The sequence below is a fragment of the Panthera tigris genome, chromosome A2 (genome assembly GCF_018350195.1).
Source record: "Panthera tigris isolate Pti1 chromosome A2, P.tigris_Pti1_mat1.1, whole genome shotgun sequence".
NCBI lineage: Eukaryota > Metazoa > Chordata > Mammalia > Carnivora > Felidae > Panthera > Panthera tigris.
In genome coordinates, this window is record NC_056661.1 from 6,805,637 (window position 1) to 6,826,532 (window position 20,896).

Here is a 20,896-nt window from a genome sequence, read left to right on the forward strand (position 1 = left end):
ATTTATGTGTGCTGATTTTATATCCTTTGTACAACTTTGTATAGCTTTGCTGAATTTATTAGCTCTAGTGTGTTTAGCTTTACTGAATTTATTAGCGCGCGCGCGTGTGTGTGTGTGTGTGTGTGTGTGTGTGTGTGTGACATCTTTGGGGTTTTCTACATATAAGATCATACCATCTGTGAACAGAGACCATTTTACTTTTTCCTTTCCATTTTGGATGTCTTTTATTTACTTTTCCTGCCTAATTGCTCTGGCTAAGACTTCTCATATTATGTTGAAAAGAAGTGATAAGATCAGGCATTCTTGTTTTATTCCTGATCTTAGAAGAAAAGCTTTTAGTCTTTCACCATTAAGTATGGTGTCAGCTATATTTGTTGGTTTTTTTTCTTTTATTTTTTTTTAATGTCTGACCTTTATTGTATTGAGGTAGTTTCCTTCCATCCTTAGTTTCTTGGGTATTTATAGCACAAAAGGCTGTTAAATTTCATCAAGTGATTTCTCTTCAACAATTGAAATAATCATGTGTTTCTCCCCCTTCACTCTATTGATGTGCTATATACATTGACTGATTTTTCTTGTGTTGGACTATTCTTGCATTCCAGGAATCAATCTCACTTGGTCATGATGTACAATCCTGTCACTATGTTGGGGTTTGTTAGTATTTTGTTGAGGATTTTTGCATTAGTATTCATAAAAGATATTGGTCTGTAATTTTATTTTCTTATAGTGTCTTTGCCTGGCTTTGATACCAGGACAATACTGGCCACACAGAACGAGGTTGGAAGTGTTCGTCCTCTTTCTGGAAGAGTTTGAGTAGTAGTGGTGCTAATTCTTCTTTAAAAGTTTGGACCACTGAAGCCATCTGGTCCCAAGCTTTTCTTTCTTGGGAGATTTTGGATTACCAATTCAATCTTCTTATTAAGTTTTTTTCTTCCAATATTTTGTTAAAACTCAAGTTAATTAATGTATAGTATAGTATTTGTTTCAGGAGCAGAATTGAGTGATTCATCACTTATATATAACACCCAGTGCTCATCACAAGTGTCCTCCTTAATGCCGTCACCCATTTAGCCCACGTCCCAAATCCCCTCCAGCAACCCTCAGTTTGTTCTTTATATTTAAGAATCTCTTATGGGCTGCCTCCCTCTCTGTTTTATCTTACTTTATTTTTCTTCCCCTTACCCTATGTTCATCAGTTTTGTTTCTTAAATTCCACATATAAGTGAAATCTTTCTCTGACTGACTTATTTCACTTAGCATAATACATTCTAGGTCCATCCATGTCTTTGCAAATGCCAAGATTTCTTTCTTTTGATAGCTGATTAGTATTCCATCTTATATATATATCCCCTCCATACCTTCTTTATCTATTCACCAGTAAATGGACATTTTGGCTCTTTCCATAATTTGGCTATTATTGATAGTGCTACTATAAACATTGGGGTACATGCGCCCCTTCAAATCAGTATTTTAGAAGAACAAATATTGTCAAAATGTCTACACTATCCAAAGCAATCTACACGTTCAATGCAATCCCTATCAAAGTAACAGCAGCATTTTTCACAGAGCTAGAACAAATAATTCTAAAATTTGTATGGAACAAGAAGAGACCCTGAATAGCCAAAGTAATGTTGAAAAAGAAAAGCATGAATGGCCAAAGTAATGTTGAAAAAGAAAAGCAAAGTGGAATGTATCATAATTCTGGACTTCAAGCTGTATTGCAAAGCTGTAATCATCAGGACAGTATGGTACTGGCACACACACACAAAAAAAAAAACACCACATAGATCAGTAGAACAGAATAGAGAACCCAGAAATGGGGTCCAGAAATGGACCCACAACTATATGGTCAACTAATCTTCAACAAAGCATGAAAGAAAATCCAATGGAAAAGAGACAGCTTCTTCAACAAATAGTGCTGGGGAAACTGGACAGCGACATGCAGAAGAATGAAACTATACCACCTTCTTACACCATATACAAAAATTCAAAATGGATGAAAGACCTAATGTAAGAAAATAAACCATCAAAACCATAGAGGAAAAAACAGGCAGCAGCCTCTTTGACCTCAGCTGAAGCAACTTCTTACTAGACATGTCTCTGGAAGCAAGGGAAACAAAAGGAAAAATGAACTACTGGGACTTCATCAAGATAGAAAACTTCTGCACAGCAAAGGAAACAATCAACAAAACTAAAAGGCAACCAATGGAATGGTAGAAGATATTTGCAAATGACATATCAGATGAAGGACTAGTATCCAAAATCTATAAAGAACTTATCAAACTCAACACTCAAAATAAGTAATCCAGTGAAGGAATGGGCAGAAGACATGAACAGACATTTCTCCAAAGACACATAAACCGCTAACAGACACATGAAAAGTGTTTAACATCACTTATCGTTAGGGAAATACAAATCAAAACCACAATGAGATATCACTTCACACCTGTCAGAATGACTAAAATTAGCAACACAGGAAACAAAAGATGTTGGTGAGAGTACAGAGAAAAGGGAACCCTCTTACACTGTTGACAGGAATGCAAACTGGTGCAGCCACTCTGGAAAACAGTGTGGAGGCTCCTCAGAAACTTAGAGATAGAGCTACCCTATGACCGGGCAATTGCACTACTAGATATTTGCCCAGAGGATGCAATCTCCTTTTAAAAAAAGAAAATGTGGGGGGTGCCTGGGTGGCTCAGTCAGTTGATGTCCAACTCTTGATTTCAGCTCAGGTCACGATCTCACGGTTTGTGAGTTCAAACCCCACATTGGGCTATGTGCTGACAGCATGAAGCCTGCTTGGGATCTTTTCTCCCTCTATCTCTCTGCCCCTCCCCCTGCTCTCTCTCAAAAATAAATAATAAAAATAAAATAAAAAATAAAAAATAAATTTTTAATGTTTATTTTTGAGAGAGAGAGAGAGGGAGAGAGAGAGAGAGAGAGAGAGAGAGAGAGAGAGAAGAACCCAAGTGGGGGAGGGGCAGAGAGAAAGATGGAAACAAGAATCTGAAGCAGCCTCCTGGCTCCGAGCTGTCAGCACAGAGCTTGACATGGGGCTTAAACCCATGAACCGCAGGATCATGATCTGAGCCGAGGTCAGACGCTTAAGGGACTGAGTCACCCAGAAGCCCCTAAAAATTTTTTTTTAATTTATTTAAATCCAAGTTAGTTAACATATAATGTAGTATTGGTTTCAGGAGTAAAATTTAGTGATTCATCACTTACATATAAACATCCACTGCTCATCCCAACAAGTGTCCTCCTTAATGCTCCCGCCCATTAGCCCATCCCCCCCAACAACTCTCCTCCAGCAACCCTCAGTTTGTTCTCTGTATTTAAAACTCTCTTATGGCTTGGTGCCCTCTCTCTTTTTGTCTTATTTTTCCTTCCCTCCTCCTAATTTCTTAAATTCCACATATGAGTGAAATCATATGATATTTGTCATTCTCTGACTGACCTATTTCACTTAGCATAACACCCTCTAGTTCCATCCACGTTGTTACAATGGCAAGATTTCATTCTTTTTGATCACTGAGTAATATTCCATCATGTATATGTATATACACATACACACACATACGCACATACATACATACATACATGCACACATACCACATCTTTATCCATTTATCAGCTGATGGACATTTGGGCTCTTTCCATAATTTGACTATTGTTTATAGTGCTGCTATAAACATTGGGGTATGTGTGCCCCTTTGAATCAGCATTTTTTTATGTCTTAACATAAAACAATTGAAGCAGTTTAGCTAACAAAACCTTAAGAGATTTTTATTGGACAATGAATCTTTCATTCCATAGAGGGGGAGGGGGTCAAATCAGTGCTTGAGCTGAAGCCATATCTTTCTGTATCAGAGAGAAATATTCACAAATATTCTGAGTCCCAGGTTGTAACAGTCTTCCAAGTTTGCAAATTCCAACTCTCTCCCAGCCAACACTGTGATTACTTCCATGCATGTGGCAAGAGAATGGAAGGAAACTTAGGAAGGGAGAGGCTGTGGATCAACTTTCGCCTGTGTTTTTGGTTATCCAAAACATGCCATGACCAGATGCATGGGTACTCCATTGCAAACTCCAAAATTATTAAATTCTGTATTTTATCCATTAGGACATTCCCCCACTAAATGTATTTTTCTACCTGTGCTGTCGCTAATAGTTGCCATAACAGCACCAGGTCTGGTATCTGTTTGTTCAACTGAGAAATTCTAATTTAATTTTCATGGAAGGAAGTACCAAAAGCAAATTGGATGTGTGATTATTCAAAGCCATTCAGCTTAAGATGATGTCAGCTCCTTAGCACCATTTGAAAATTTCTGGCCCCTGAAAAGGCACCACTCATTTCACTTCAGTTGTAAATCTCCATATGAGTATTAGCACTACTACCCAATAAAAAAAAAAAAAAAAGAAATGTATTACCTTCATAGGGGCTTTAGAATGACTAAATGAAACGAAGAGAAGAAACACAGTACGGTGTATGGCACAAGATAAACTCATAATGAATAGCTCTCACTTCTGTTGTAAGCAGTGTTACTACTCCTATGCATTCCACAGGCATATATATGGTGATGGAGATATGCCTTAGCTTCCTTTTGGCTTAGACATTAATGATTCAATTGATTGGCATTTTTCTCTTTGAAAGCCTTATACTATTCCTCATCCCCTTAATGCATGGTCTGAATTTTTTCCCTTGTGACTTGTGCAACTTTTATCTAGGTCATGCCATCTTGTTTCTCCAGAAGACAGAATAGGAGTGAAGTGGGGGGGGCATGATTCATTCACATGCTCCCTGACTTTGGTCCCTGGAAGTCAATTAACTGCCTGGTTCTCTGGAAAAAGCAAAAGTCTTGAGGTGGTCCCAAAGTCCTTGATCTGGCATGACCCAAGTCATTCACCATAACTGGATATTTCACTTTCACTTTCTCTTGCTCTCTCGTCTTTTCACATACTGTTTTTTTTTTTTCCTGATACTCTTTCTCCTCATATTTGCCTGAAAAACATCATCTTATCCTTTGAGGTGAAGGATCATCTCTTTTAGGAAACCTTCCCTGATCCCCCCTTCCAGACTCTGTTGGGTGTTCCTACTCTGCCCTATCCTTGCCCTTGTGTGCATATTTCGTTCTATTATATTTAGTGGCCAGTGTCATCTCCCACATGCAGCTATAAACTCCACACTATAGGAATCTTGTGTCTCCTCACCACTCCCTGGCTAGCACCTATATCAAGTTCAGAATATGAACTCAATAAATATTTGTGGAAAGCTAACTGGATTTTGAATCAGGACAAATCCAATCTGGTAGGGCTAGACTGATCTTGACACATCCTTACTTGTCCCAGTAATTGAGAACATAGTAACAGGGCCATCTTGAGATTTCCTTCGAAACTTCTACAACTCAAACTCCAAAGTGGCTGTTTTCCCAAACTGTGCAATTCTATGCTTGTGCCCAAGACCCTAGATGTTGAGATCCTACTTCCTGGAAGTTTCCAGGTGTCCTTGTGGTCAGGAAGATGAAATGATCTTTCTGTTGACAAGCTTCCTCAGGGCCCCCTTCAGATCTCTGTTCCTCAAGCTATAGATAAAGGGGTTCAGCATGGGGGTGACTGTAGTGTACATCACAGCAGAGGCTTTCTCCTTCACAGCTGTGCGGACAGAGGAGGGACACAGATAGACCCCGATGGTGGTCCCATAAAGGAGAGCAACCACAGAGAGGTGGGAGCTGCAGGTGGAAAAGGCTTTCTTCCTGCCCCCTGCAGAAGGGACTTTCATGATGGCCACAATGATGTGAGCATAGGAGGCCAGGATGCAGATAAAAGGTGTGGCTATCACCAGCCCAGCCACAATGAGCACAAAGATCTTGTTCACAGACGTGTCAGTGCAAGAAAGCCTGAGAAGGGGAGTGAGGTCACAGAAGTAGTGAGGTAGCTCATTGTTCCCACAGAAAACCAGACGAGCCATCAGGAGAATATGAGTGAGGGATATAAAGTAGGAAAACACCCATGGGCTACCAGCCAGCAGGCCACAGAGGCGTGGGCTCATGATGGCGGTATAGTGTAAGGGGTGACATATAGCCACAAACCTGTCATAAGCCATCACGGCAATCAGGACACTGTCAACGATGCCAAAGAAATGGAAAAAGTACATCTGGGTCAGGCAGCAGGCATAGGAGATTGACTTGCTCCTGATTTGGATGTTCACCAGCATCTTGGGGACTGTGTTGGTGGCCAGACCAAAATCAACCAAAGACAGGTTAGCTAAGAAGAAGTACATGGGGGTGTGGAGGTGGGAGTCTGAGCTGATTGCCAGGATGATTGAAAGGTTTCCCATGGCCATGACCACATACATGCAGAGGAACAGAGCGAAGAGGAGGGTCTCCTGCTCTGGAGTTTCTGAAAGCCCCAGGAGGATGAATTCGAATGCACTGGTTTGGTTCCTTGGTTCCATGGGTATCATTCCTCTGAAAGTATTGAAAGGGGGAAGTTACATGAATGCCATGGAGATGAGTCCAGAAGTTTAGATGAGCTTATAACCAATTGCTTATCTGTGTTATTTACAATACTAGCTTATACATATTTTGCACCTTGAACAATTGATACATTGCAACAACACAGGTTTGAAGACTCAGTTCAAAGGACCTTGACTGGGGTATTGCCACTTCAGATACATATTGGGAGAGGACAGCACGCATGGGTTTTTGCTGAAAGAATTACTCAAGAATATGTGTCAGGCTAAAATAAATCGAATCCACAGAGTAAGTGATGTCCAAGAAGCAATGGTTTACTAAGAAATTGGTATATGTGTAGGAAAAATTTAAACAAAACACTGAGTCTATAAAGTAATAATTGTAAAATGTGCATAATCAAGGTGAATTAAAATATTAAGCAACAATAACAGAGAATACAATAGAGGTAATTAGAATGAAAAATTACAATGTCCTTGTATTGCTTTGCAGGAGAATAGAAATATCGAGTATTTTGGACCTTCTTTGTCAAACACATATGATAAAAGATTTTATGAAACCACTAAAATAAAGAACATAGAGTATGTAACTTCTAACTTGGTATGAAGTTAACTTCTAACTTGGTATGATGGATACATCGGAAATAAAGAGATTTTCATCATACCACCTGGAACAGGAAAGGTGTTTTGAAGTTTATTTATATTGTCTCACAAGAGTAGATACTTAAACTTTAATAAATTTTGTTAAAATGTCAGTAGTCTAAAATTGATCATTGTGATCTTACTTACACCATGGAAATCACCAAATGCTATCAGAGTGTGACAGTTGGCCCATTATAAAGTCGGAAGGAACTCATTCCACAAGACTGCCCTCATTCTGACACTAACTGCATGTTTAGGGGCTCCCTAACAACCCACATTTTCATAATTCACTAGAAAGACACACAGCTGTTATATTCATGGTTACAATTATTATCCTCCCAGTTAGAGTTTATTACAGCTGCCAATCGTATTCTAATAACTTTGTATGGTGACAGATGGTAACTGTATTATTGTGGTAAGCACTGAATAATGTATAGAATTGTTGAATCACTATGTTGTACACTTGAAATCAACGTACCATGGCATGTCAACTATCCTTCAATTAAAAAGTAGTTTGTTACAGCTAAAGGGTGCAGATTAAAATCAACCAATAAAAGCAGCACACAGGGCAGAGCCCAGTAAAATACCAAATATTGAGCCTCCGTTGTCAACTATCACCAGAGTCAAGATGGCATCGTCTTTAATACACACAGAATATTGCCAATCAGGGAAGCTCTCCTTAACTTCAGTGTTTGGAATTTTTACGGAGACTCCATCACGTGGGAACAAATGACTGTCCTCGTCCCTCATATCAGTCTCTAAGCTCCAGTCCTCTGAAGATTGGCTGATACCATGTGACCCAAATCCCCTCCTGAAATCGTGTTATTACTACCTATTGTGGCCATTTCCTCCCTAAGACTATCTGGTAGGGCCAATCCCCACCTCAAATCACAACAAATGTGACTCAAGATCTCCAGACAAACTAAGACTCTCTTACAAGGCATGACATTCAAAGGGCTTAGAGAATACATCCCAGAAATTTTTTGAGCAGGGATAAATTCTTTATCACACAGGCAAACACTGCTGTCCTTGGCTAAGGCTGTCTTACAGCAAAATGATGATATGCCTAACATTTCTTGCCATCAGTATGGATAGGGATAAATTTGAAGAAATAACTAATCCACCCTATAAAGCCATTACATCCATTGTTGTATTTTTGTCGCTTTATCTACCTCTATTTATACATTATGATAAGCTTGTGAATTATTTAGCATAGAAAGTAATTGATGATTACTAAAATCGGCTCTTCCTCAGACCATTTTCCATTAGTATTCATAATGAGGGGGATTTTAACTCAATTTCCCAATATGTGAAGCCATCAATATCAGTATTATATTCTTACTAACAGTGTTAATGTTATAATATATTGCAGGATATTAGAAGATACAAACTGAAAAACACAAGTCAAAGACACTGGGAACATTACCAGAGTTGCACTCAGTCACTAACAATGAGTCCAGTCCGTTCTCATATCATATGACCAAAATGTCATCCAGAGCAATGCCATTCAGACTGGCAGCCTTCCATCTGACTTGGTCAGGTTCCAAAAGGAGTGGTGGCCTCAGCATCTTCTATAACTGAGCTAAGAAACAATATCATCCTTTGCTCAGAGCCTGCGTCAAGGCACCAGTAGAATATTGGGTTTCCCTAACTGCCTAGTCTATGTATTCCTCTACCCTCAATAACTGTTCCTCCTTTTTTCCCATTTATCACTTCCTTTCACCTAACCTTGCACACCTTTGTTCTGTGAGTCTGCTGGTCCACATGGTGGGCAGAAATATTCGACCTAGTGCTACCCCCTCAGTCTGCCCCCACTTGTATGGAATGAAGTTTTACGGGTATAGAGCTAGTGGCTGTCTCGACTACCCCAATTTTCCTAGATGGGGTGAAGGCAAAAATCTAAGTTGTCAGGCTCTTGGGAATTCTGACATAAAGATTTAGAAGTAGAGTTAGAGTTCCTTGATGAGGGATTCTCCTCATACCCAGCATGCACAGAGTAGCACCAGTCCTGGGACCATTGCATCAAGCAGGAAAAATAAAGTTGATGTAAGGAAGATGCATAGCCACAACACTATCCTGCCCCGAACTTACTGACCCAGATCCCCTAGATAAGTGCAGGGGTTTATCTGGTGAAGGTATTCCTGGGCACCTTCAGGTTCAGTGTGGTATCACACTTGTAAAGGTATGTAAGCCAACACATCATGACTTTATATCTCTCCTGTTTTAGACAACACTGTTTCAAATGTTCACTGCAATGCTCCACCAAACTACTACTCTGAGGATGAAAGTGTGCTCCTTGATCGGATGTGACTAAGTGGTCCACAGTGATACAGTGTCTTCTGATTCAGCCCTTTCATAGTATCTTGAGCATTTTTATCTGCCACTGGGTATGAAAAGCCCAGTGCAGAGTAAGTGTCCTATCAACAGCCATCTGGAGCCTCAGTCACCAAATCCGTCTGATTCACCAGCTCTGTATGCAGACTTTCCTTTGTCCTATATTCAAACTTGGACCAGAGTCAGGATCTGCCCCAATATTGTCCTTCAACTACATTTTAGCTATTACAGGTAATAGTAACTAAGTGATTGCCTGGAAACTGGCTAATTTCTTGTTAGCTTATATTTCCTGATGCATTCAGTGAGCCAATCCTCAGGATTTAGATCCATCTTTTTTAAATTCTATGGATAACTTTTATCTCTAATAACTGATTACAGCACAGCTTCGGTTCCATACACAGGGTTACCCTGAGGTCATCCAAGAGTCAAAGTGGAAGAATGAATGTTTTTCAGTGAGTGGGTCATTCTAGTGAATTCCGCTCTGACACTGACTGTGGGGAGTTGGCACACTACAAAATTAAAGAGAACACAGTCCACAAGATCATTCCCATGTCTGACACCAATTGCAAGTTTCAAGGGGGTCCCCAAGCCCCCTGCGGTTCATCAATTTGCTAGAAAGACTCAGAGATCTCACTGAAAGCTTTTATACTCGTGGTCATGGTCATTACAGCTAAAGGATATTTATTTTTGTCTTTGCGTGAGAGAGAGACAGAGCATGAGCGGGGAAGGGGCAGAGAAAGAGAGAGAGAGAGAGAGAGAGAGAGAGAGAGAGAGAGAGAGAGAGACGCAGAATCCAAAGCAGGCTCCAGGCTCTGAGCTGTCAACACAGAGCATGATGCCAGACCCACAACTGTGAGATCATGACCTGAGTCGAAGTCAAATACTTAACCGACTGAGCCACCCAGGCACCCCACAGCTAAAGGATATTTTTAAATCATCCCAGGTTGACTAAAATCAGCCAAGAAGCACAAAGGACCAAAATGGCAACACAGAAGACCCAGCCTTTCTGCCCCTCTGCAAAGATCAACAATTAGCCAGCTATTGAATAAAAACAAGCTCTGGGAGAACTCTAGAATCCACTCAAGGAGTTTTCACAACTCAGTGGAACACAAAACCAGAGATCAATCACAGAAGAGAAGAAGAAAGACAGCATCTGTTTGCCTGCACTATCCTATCCCCCAAGTTAGCAGTGGTAAGCATCAAGAGGGACATTCCCAGCTGCAGAGAGATCCCCTTACCAGTAAAGAAGGAGTCAGGCGAGCAGCCAGCTTCTCCAGCCTTCTGGAGCACCGTGTAAAGGACTCGCTTCGGTTTTACCCTCCCCAAACCCTACAAAGCTGAAATGTATAGAGACAGCTGAAAACAAGGAAGAAAAGCAGCCCCACAGTATAAGTGACTACAATTCCCAGTGATCTGCTCTGCAGATTAAACTCAGCAGAGTTTACCCCCGAAGAAGGAATCAATGGTAAATAAGCACAGCTGCCAGGACTACCTGAAGATTTCACCAGCTTTCACCCCACAGGGATTTCCATTCATGGAAGCCAGCTGCCTGGGTCCCTCCCTGCCCGGGCAAGAACCCAGGAACCTCACCTGCAGTCAGCTCAGGCCTCTGCAGCCACACAAGTGCAAGATGCCAGACTAGACTCTCCTGCTGACCCTCACAACCATGTGTGTGCTTGGGACCAGCCACCCCAGCTGTGTACCTACAAGCTCTTGGCCTGCTACCCATTATTGGCCTCCGTGTATGCAGCCATGGGAAAGCATGCCAATAGCCAGGGCCTCCACAAGCTGCCAGCGAGTCCATAGCTGGCCTCAGCCCTTGCTGCTACCCTGCCCCCCCCACTACATGTGTGTCTGCAACCAGCCCCTGCCATATATAGGCACCTGCCCCTGGTCCCCACAGCCAAGTGCGTGCACCTCACTGGCTCCAGCCACCCCTGCTGCCTGCTGAGTTCCCTAGCCGAAGGATCTGAAGGCACTGCTGAGGACCCCAAGAGCCCTTGCAGCCACTGTAGACCTCCCTGCAGCACTCACCAAGGACCACCCACCACACAGGTGTCAACGCTGTGGGTCCCAGAAGTCTGGGCTGAAAAGACATCACCACCTCCCTGTCCAAGCCACCACAAGCCCCTGCACTTAGCACCCCACACGGCTAGACCCCGGGTCACCACATGCTCCAGCATACCCCCGCCCACAAGTGAAATTGTTCTCTTACTGAAGTCAGTCCATGAAGTCTGGAAGAAGTGTTTATTTCTTCAAAGGTTCAGACACCCATGCAAATCTATACTTCTCACTTTATTTACTACTGCCCTCCTAAAATTATGTTTTACAGTAGATTTGGGGGACAGTAGGTCAATCCCTTTATTAAAATCCCATCCTTCCCTGCTATTTCTGTCTCCATGCTTCTTCACATTTCAAATCATTTAATAAGTTCATAATATGTGCCAAGCACTAGGATAGATGCTTACATATATGACATATCATCCTAGTGACAAACCATGGGGAAGGGATTATGATCCCTTTCTACAGGTGTGATCATTGAGGCCCAAAGAGGAGAAAGGAGGCGTAGCTCCCACAGCTCCTAAAGGTGAGCTTCGCTCTGCTGTATGTCTTCCTGAGTCCAAAGCTCACAGCCTTTCCACTGAGGCACACTGTCCTTTTATATTCTTTCTTCCTGGAGTTCCCTGTCCCCCTGACCATGCTCCACCAGATTTCACTGCTACAGAGCCCCCTTGTCAAAGGTGGTTTCTTACTCTGTGTTTTGGCATCAGATCAGAGGCTATGCCACTCTGTGGCACTGACAACATCCTACCTCATGGTATCATAATTTGGCTAAAAGACTCAGGTATTTTTTTAACACTAAAAGGAGCTAGTGAGTACCCTATAGATTAAATTACTAACTGAATCAATGTGCTCATCTCACATTCTTCTGTCCTGCACACCTAGGCTATCACCCACTTACTCTGTCCCTCCTTGTCTGTCCAAAGCTCTTGGGAAAGCTTTAAGTCTCAGGAACTGGGAGACTCATGTGCTCCCTTCATCTTCTTGGTTAGGCTCTACTCAAGTAGGCCTAAATCCTACCCTAGATGAATCCCCGGACTTGTTTCTAGGGCCTCTCAGCCTGAAAACATCAAGAAATCCAAGGGCTTCAAGGACTCAGTGGTGGGAATAATACAAATGTCTTAGAGGGAATGCCTCTGTTCTTCAAGGTGCTCAAGTGGGCTTGGAAAATCAGGTTCAGATACTAGGAACTGTGTTATAAATCACTGGTTTTGGAAAGAGATTGGTGGCATCATAGCTGCATGAGGTTGAGCTAGGTAGATAGGTGTGGTTATTGAATTCTGGGCTGGGAAATGAGTGAACTCAGCCACATAAAATCTCCCAGTGTTTCTGGAAACACAAAGGCTGCCACCTACTCACTTTGCCAACATTCATCAAGGTTCTCTCTCTTGCTCTCTCTCCTTGTCCTCCAAACCCACTTACTGGGATATCTTTCCTCTTCTTGACATTATCACTGAGGCAAACTTGGCTCAGTTTCCTCCCTGGTGATGGTCAATGGAGATCCTGGTTCTGTTGCCCAAAGAGGACCAGATCCCGGAGACAAAGAGGATGCCTCACAGAGGCACAGGTAGGTATCCACCTGGCTCAAAGAAGACAAGCTAGGGTGGGGATGAATTGTAAGAACAGAGGGAATATTTACAATTTCTGGGCCAATGAGAAGTCAATTCCCAAGGCTCCTTGTTAGACAAATTGTCCAATTTCACGTCTGTTCCCTGAATACCTCAGTTTCCTGTGGGGGCTGGGATATGGAAGTAGGACGCCTGTATTGACTATTTCAGGTCTTTAGGAGGCAACTGGGTGCAAGTTGTAGGTTTCCCAATGGCTCTTCAACCTCTCCTTGGGGATCTCTCCAAGGTCAAGGGCTTCCCCTAGAGGAGGTGACCACTCTTCTTTGAAGCCAGTGTTCCTCATCAGCTCAAGAACCAAGAAATACCTCCATACATTCACCCAGTGATGTCACACCAAGAAACAAAGACTACCTCCAGCCCCACTTACCCCCAAGAGGGCAGCTGTCTGTAAAGACACCGTGGCTGCCTTCCAGTTCTGCTAAGGGGGCAAGTGGAATCTCACCTGATGGACACACGCCAAGAGAGAGGCTGGCTGCATGGGTCTGCAACCAGACCCTTGCTCTGAATATTGGTCCCAGGGTGGCATCTGTGGGAGTCTCTATCTTTGCATATTTAGGAATTCAGTTTTAGGAGGTCACTGCCAGAAATCTCAGGTCATATGTCCGCTCAATAAGCACCCACGGAACTGATTGATACATTAAGTGCCAGTTTTTAAAAACCTTTAATTATGGAAATCAGCCAACCATAGGCAAAAGTAGAGAACGTAATACTAGGCTGAGTCATATGAAATTGCCAACATTCCACTATTTTTGACCAATAAAACTGGCTTTTTTACATGCTTGCTACTGGAGTTCTCAAGCAGGCAGTCTTACCTGGGTTGCCAGATGGACAGGGGTCCAGTGCTTAGATACATGGGGACCAACCTGGATTCACAGACTTGGGCTTAGGACCTGAGTCCATATGACTGGGCTTGGATCCTGGGTTCATGGAGACCAAACAGGCATCAGAGACTACTGAAGTGGCTTTGGTGTTTGGGTTTGTGGTACCTGGTCTGGGAGTCCAGGGGCCAACCTGGCACCAGGGAAGACCAGAGTTTGAGTCCATGGGAGCCAATCTGGAGCCTAAGGCCACAGGGATCAGCCAAGTGCTAGGGCCAGTTGGGAGTCTGGGGCTGATCTGGTCCTGGGGCAAGGTTGGAAGCTGAGTCTGTGGGTACCTACCTGGAATCTGGGGCCACAGAGGTCAGTCCATTGCCATAGTGTGTCAGGAGCCTGGGTCCAGGGGAGCTGGTCTGGATTCTAGGTCCACAGGGGCAGGCCTGGTGTTGGGGCAAGCCAGGGACCTGGGGTCACACGATTCAGCTTGGCCATGGAGTGAGCCAGGAATCTGGGTCTATAATAGCTGACCTGGCACTAGTCTGGCCAGGAGCTTCAGTGCCTGGGAACCTGCCTAGAGCCTCGGTCTGCCAGAGTGCTGGGGTGCTCCAGGAATCTCAGCTTATGGAAACTGGTTCAGATTCTAGGTCCACAGGGGCTGGACTGGCACTGAGGTGGGCCAGGAGCCTGGATCCGTGAGAGTTACCCTGGTGCTGGTGTACATGGTGAAAGAGGGCGCTCACTTCTCTCTCCCTGCACCCCAGGAAGGTGTCTCTATCCATCTGTGCTGCCTGGTCTTGGGAGAGGGTTGCTGAGGCAATGTGAAACTGATTTTCCCCATCTGCTTCAATGCATCTTCTCTTATTTCTGTGCTGTAATCCCTCACCTGAATCTTAGATCTCCTGAAGGTATTTTCCTGTGTGCTTCATCGTTTTGAAGGATGTTTCTGGGAACAGATGATCACCAGTGACCCTTATGCTGCATCTTGCTGACATCATTCTTCCCCCATGTGGACTTTTAAAGTGTGATGTAACCATGAATCTTGAAGCTGTTGTCAACGGTTGACTCTTCAAAACACCACCTGAAAATGCTGTAAAACAAGCTACTGAGCTTATTAGATTTACCATAGCAAAGGAAAACACCACCTTGAGAGAATCTCAATACTGTCCAAGAGGGGTAAATCAAGGAAGGATCTTTGTAGGGTCTTAGGCTGGGTGGGTGATTTCAAGTTAGGGTCTTGTAAGGCAAGGGACTGGTTAGGATAGGGCAGTTTATAACACAGTAGTTTTGCATGATGGTCACAACACAGAGTGGAAGTGAATCTTAACGAGCCTAGTATTAGTCTTGATAAGTAAGTTATTTTAGTTGGTTCGTAGTCTTAACTTCAAGGGACTAAGTCATTTTTTGCATGCCTGCAGTATGCTGTTTCCAGTCCTATGTATTCTAACTGGATGTTACAGAAATCTGCTCTCAGATTTACCATCTGGTAATCACATTTGTAAACGAGGAGGTTCAACTCCCTTGCTGGGCATTTCTGTTTGACTTTCTTCCTTTGGGTCTGATTATAATATGACCACTCCTAAAGACTAGACCAGTAGAGAATTTTTTTTAATGTCTTCTGATATTTTTTAAATGATGTGATGTCAAATTTTTCTCCTTGACATTAGCTCACAAGTGGCCTCTGGTTGTGGTCTTTCTCTGTCCTCTTTCTTTCTTGGCCAGCTGTTCATGATGATCTTGGAGGGCAGTAGAGGACAGGTCCCTTCAGCTCTCAGCCACACAAATTAAAATGAGCCTTGATGTGAAACTCAGTGGGGAGGCTGTCTTCCACTACAGCTTATGGTTAGCCTGTGATACTGTCGATTTGAGTCTTATTGCAAAATCTGTGAGAGAGATTCTCAACTTGGGCTGTGGTTTGGGATCCTTGGAGAATTTTAAAAATCTGACCTCTAGAGATTTTTAACATAATTGCTCCAGTAGGAGTCTCATGCACTGGAATTTTCAAAAGCACTATGAGAGGTTTGGAAAGTACAGCCAGGCCTGAGAGCTGAAGCCTGGAGCAACTGAGACAGAAAAGACATGCATGTATGCATGTGGATTAATGTAAAAAGGGGTGTCCTAGAGTGATTTCCTTTTTGATGAATGCAGACTGGCACACATGGAGCCTGGAAATGGATAGATTATTCATACTTTCAACTATGGCTATGTCCTCTTTGAGTGAACTAAGACTTTGATCAGACAAAGGCTTCCGATCTGATTCAGCGTGAATGCATTAAGCCTTGTCTCTTCTGTGTTTCCAAAAGGGAACTCAGGTTAAATCCCAGTAAGGCATATAGTTCTAGTTAATAGTATTGCTCTAAGGTCTGTTTCCTTGTTTGGGTAATTTACGAAGATTATGAAAGATTATGTCACCATCAAGGGGAGCTCTGGGAAATGTACACTGAAATGCTCTTGGTGCTGTTTTTGCAACTTTTATGTGAGTCGAAAAATAGTTCAAAATAAAAAGTGACAAAAAAGCATGAGCAGGATGGGAACTCTGCCTCTCATGAGATTAAAAAATCAAACAAAATTTTTGGTTTTATGGGAATTTACTATGGTTGACTGACTTGGTGTTTCTTATTTGCATTCAGAAAGGGGAAGTCGATTTGATCCTTCTTGCCCAGGGCTTTGATCTTATCTATCTATCTATAGAGGGGGAGAGAGAGAGAGAGAGAGAGAAATGGATATAGATAGATACAGATATAGGTATAATTTTCTTTTCCTTAGAAGAAAATGGTATCCCATTAGACACACAATTATGAGTCAGATTTTACTGTGGAGAATTGTGTACAAATACACAGAAGGACAACACCTACTATGTGCTGGGACAACACCTACTATGTGACTACAGGTGCACGAAGCCATGTGGAATGAGATGAGTAAGGGTGGGCACCCTCTGACGGTAAACTCTGGAACATGATCAGTACGTGGGTGACTCTTGCCTATTTACAAGGGGGAACCCCGGTCCCTGAGAGCCCCAGTAGATAAGAATTCTACACCTCGAATAGGAGCTTACCTGAGTGTCAGCCTTGGGTAGACATTATGACCTCAGTAGAGTGCCATATTGAAATTGTCAGCTAGGCCTCAGTAATGATGTTTCTATTATTTAAATATGAATGTCATTCCTGAATGTATATCTCCCTAGTGAATTAAGGTAGAAAGAAGCAAAGATAGTGGTTTTGAATCAGGATGATTTTGTGCTCCAGCAGATATCTGGCAATGTTTTGGTTGTCACAATTGAGAACAGTGCTCCTGCCATCTGGCAAGTAGAAGTCAGGGATGCTACTTAGCATCTGTTAACACACAAGGACAGCCCAGTAGTGTATGTGCATATAATGGATTATTACTACATCATAAAAAGGAATGGGGTTCTGGCACATGATACAATATAGATGAACCCTGAAACTTGAAATCAACCAAAGAAAAAATTTGGAAAGATAACATATGCTTGGAGACTAAAGAACATCCTACTAAAGAATGAATGGGCTAACCAAGAAATTAAAGAGCAAATTTAAAAATATGTGGAGGCCAATGAAAATGTTAACACCACAGCCCAAAACCTCTGGGGTGCAGCAAAGGTGGTCAAGAGAATAAAATAAAGAACCCAGAAATGGACCCACAAACGCATGGCCAACTAATCTTTGACAAAACAGGAAAGAATATCCAATGGAATAAAGACAGTCTCTTCAGCAAATGGTGCTGGGAAAACTGGACAGTGACATGCAGAAGAATGAACCTGGACCACTTTCTTACACCATACACAAAAATAAACTCAAAATGGATGAAAGACCTAAATGTAAGACAGGAAGCCATCAAAATCCTAGAGGAGAAAGCAGGCAAAAACCTCTTTGACCTTGGCCGCAGCAACTTCTTATTCAACACGTCTCCAGAGGCAAGGGAAACAAAAGTAAAAATGAACTATGAGGACCTCATCAAAATAAAAACTTCTGCACAGTGAAGGAAACAATCAGCAAAACTAAAAGGCAACCGATGGAATGGGAGAAGATATTTGCAAACGACATATCAGATAAAGGGTTATTATCCAAAATCTATAGAGAACTTCTCAAACTCAACACCTAAAAAAATGAATAATTCAGTGAAGAAATAGGCAAAAGACATGAAGAGACACTTCTCCAAAGAAGACATCGAGATGGCCAACCGACACATGAAAAAATACTCAACATGACTCATCATCAGGGAAATAGAAATCAAAACCACAATGAGATACCACCTCAAACCTGTCAGAATGGCTAAATTAACAACTCAGGAAACAACAGATGCTGGCGAGGATGCGGACAGAAAGGATTTCTTTTGCACTGGTGGTGGGAATGCAAACTGGTGCAACCACTCTGGAAAATAGTATGGGGTCTCCTCAAAAAATTAAAAATAGAACTACCCCACGACCCAGCCATTGCATTACTAGGTATTTATCCAAGGGATACAGATACGTTGTTTCAAAGGGGTACATGCACCCCAATGTTTATAGCAGCACTATCAACAATAACCAAAGAATGGAAAGAGTCCAAATATCCATCGATGGATGAATGGATAAATAAGACGTGGTATACACACACACACACACACACACACACACACACACACACACACACAATGGAGTAGTACTCAGCAATCAAAAAGAATGATATCTTGCCAGTTCCAACTAGGTGGATGGAACTAGAGTGTATTATGCTAAGTGAAATTAGTCAGTTAGAGAAAGACAAATATCATATGACTTCACTCATATGAAGACTTTAAGATACAACACAGATGAACATAAGGGAAAGGAAGCAAAAATAATATAAAAACAGGGAGGGGGACAAAACATAAAAGACTCTTAAATATAGAGAAGAAACAGAGGGTTGCTGCAGGAGTTGTGGGAGGGGGGGATGGTCTAACTGGGTAAGGGGCATTAAGGAATCTGCTCCGGAAATCATGGTTGCACCATATGCTAACTAACTTGGATGTAAATTAAACAATAAATAAGTTTAGAAAAAATAAAATGAAATGGGTTACAGGAAAAAAAAAAACCAATAAAAAAGCTTGCTCCTTTCAAAAAAAAAAAGAAAGGAAAAAGAAGAAAATACATTAGCCACAAGCATTTCTGACACTTGCAACAGCATGACTCACGACATAAACATCTGCTCTGGAGATCAACACGATGCTCTGGGAAGAACCTTCATCAGTTTTGGTCAACGGCGTTGACACAGAGGTGACTGAGGGCCATGAAGCTCTGTGGGTTGGTGATGTTGGCAACATTTGCAATGGATTCTGCTACAGATTGCAGGAAGGATTTGAAGGGCGGAAGTTAATTTGTCAAATCCTTACTGTCAAATAGCATTAATTCAACAAAACTTGACCGAGCAATGTGTTTAAAATATTAATTTTGCATTAAGCGTACAGAATTCTGTACTTCTTTATTTTCTTTTAGACATGTTAAATTCACTAACTGAAGAAAAGTAAGTAATTATTAACAAGGAGCACCATTTTCACCTATTAAATTAGGACTAAAATCTCACTCATTCTACCTAGAGTATGAATGAAACAACATATTATTGCTTTGCCAGTGACCTTGAGATTTCTAATAACTCTATTATAAAAGAAAAAAAGGATGAAATCTCACCATTTGCTATGACATGGGTGGAGCTGGAAAGTATAATGTTAAGTGAGAAAAGTCAGTCAGAGAAAGACAAATACCATATGATTTCACCCATATGTGGAATTTAAGAAACAAAACAAACGAGCAAAGGGACTAAAAAAGAGAGAGGCAAACCAAGAAACAGACTCTTAACTATAGAGAACAAACTGAGGGTTACCGGAGGGAGTTGGGGGGGAGGGATGGGTTAAATAGGTGATGGGCATTAAAGAGGGCACTTATGATGAGCTTTTTCTTTTCTTTTTTAAAAAAAATTTTTAATGTTTATTTATTTCTGAGAGACAGAGAGATAGAGCATGAGCAGGTGAGGAGCAGAGAGAGAGGGGACACAGAATCCAAAGCAGGCTCCAGGCTCTGAGTGATCAGCACAGAGCCTGACATGGGGCTTGAACTTATGGACCACAAGATCATGACCCGAGCTGAAGTCGGATGCTCAACTGACTGAGCCACCCAGGCGTCCCTTGATGAGCTTTTTCTTAGGTGCGCAGCTGGGATTCAAAACTTGAAGTCTTTTTTTCTTTTAATGTTTATTTATTTTTGAGAGAAAGAGACAGAGCATGAGGGGGAGAGGGATGGAGAGAGAGACACACAGAATCTGAAGCAGGCTCCAGGCTCTGAGCTGTCAGCACAGAACCTGACACAGGGCTCGAACCCACGAACCGTGAGATCATGACCTGAGCTGAAGTCAGACGCTCAACCAACTGAGCCACCCAAAACTTGAAGTCTTAAAGGACCTGACACCACCCAGACCCACCCCCTCCTCTGGAGTAGAGCATCTCTGCGCTGTGTCTGAAGTCCTTTATTCCTGAAAAACAGTCCCATGCCTGCACAGTGTGCGGAATCTATGGTGTAGCACGGCTAAAAGCAGCAAAGGTTATATTTTCTCTGGGTGTGCCTCTGTCCCCTGCTGATGAAAACCCTTTTGTTGGCACCTGCAGGGTCTTTTGTCCTTGGGGAGGCAATATACCATCTTCCAAAAGGAAGGGGAATGTTCTCTCTCAGTGTGCCCCAGAGATCCCTACATTATGCACTCTGGGACCAGCTCTCTCCTCCCCAGGAGGGCGTGCCACAGCTCTCCTCATGATAAAGTTGAGCACTTCTAAAACAGTGTTTGAACTCGAAACACTATTTGCCAAAACAAAAAACAAACAAACCCCTCAACACTCAGTACTTCTCTCTCCCCCCAGTCCGTGGTCCAGAGAGGTTTTCCTCTGGTGCGACCCTGATGCCATACTCTCTTAACCCTTCTCTCTTT

The 20,896-nt window shown here is 42.4% G+C and overlaps 1 protein-coding gene across 1 annotated transcript; it reads right to left on the reverse strand.

Annotated features, from left to right (window-relative positions):
* Positions 1–5,512: 5,512 nt before the first annotated feature.
* On the reverse strand, positions 5,513–6,478 carry LOC102968009 (olfactory receptor 24-like). The gene has a single exon (XM_007090675.2). It carries the CDS (start codon positions 6,461–6,463, stop codon positions 5,513–5,515), a length of 951 nt encoding a protein of 316 aa, XP_007090737.2. The 5' UTR covers positions 6,464–6,478.
* Positions 6,479–20,896: the final 14,418 nt, after the last annotated feature.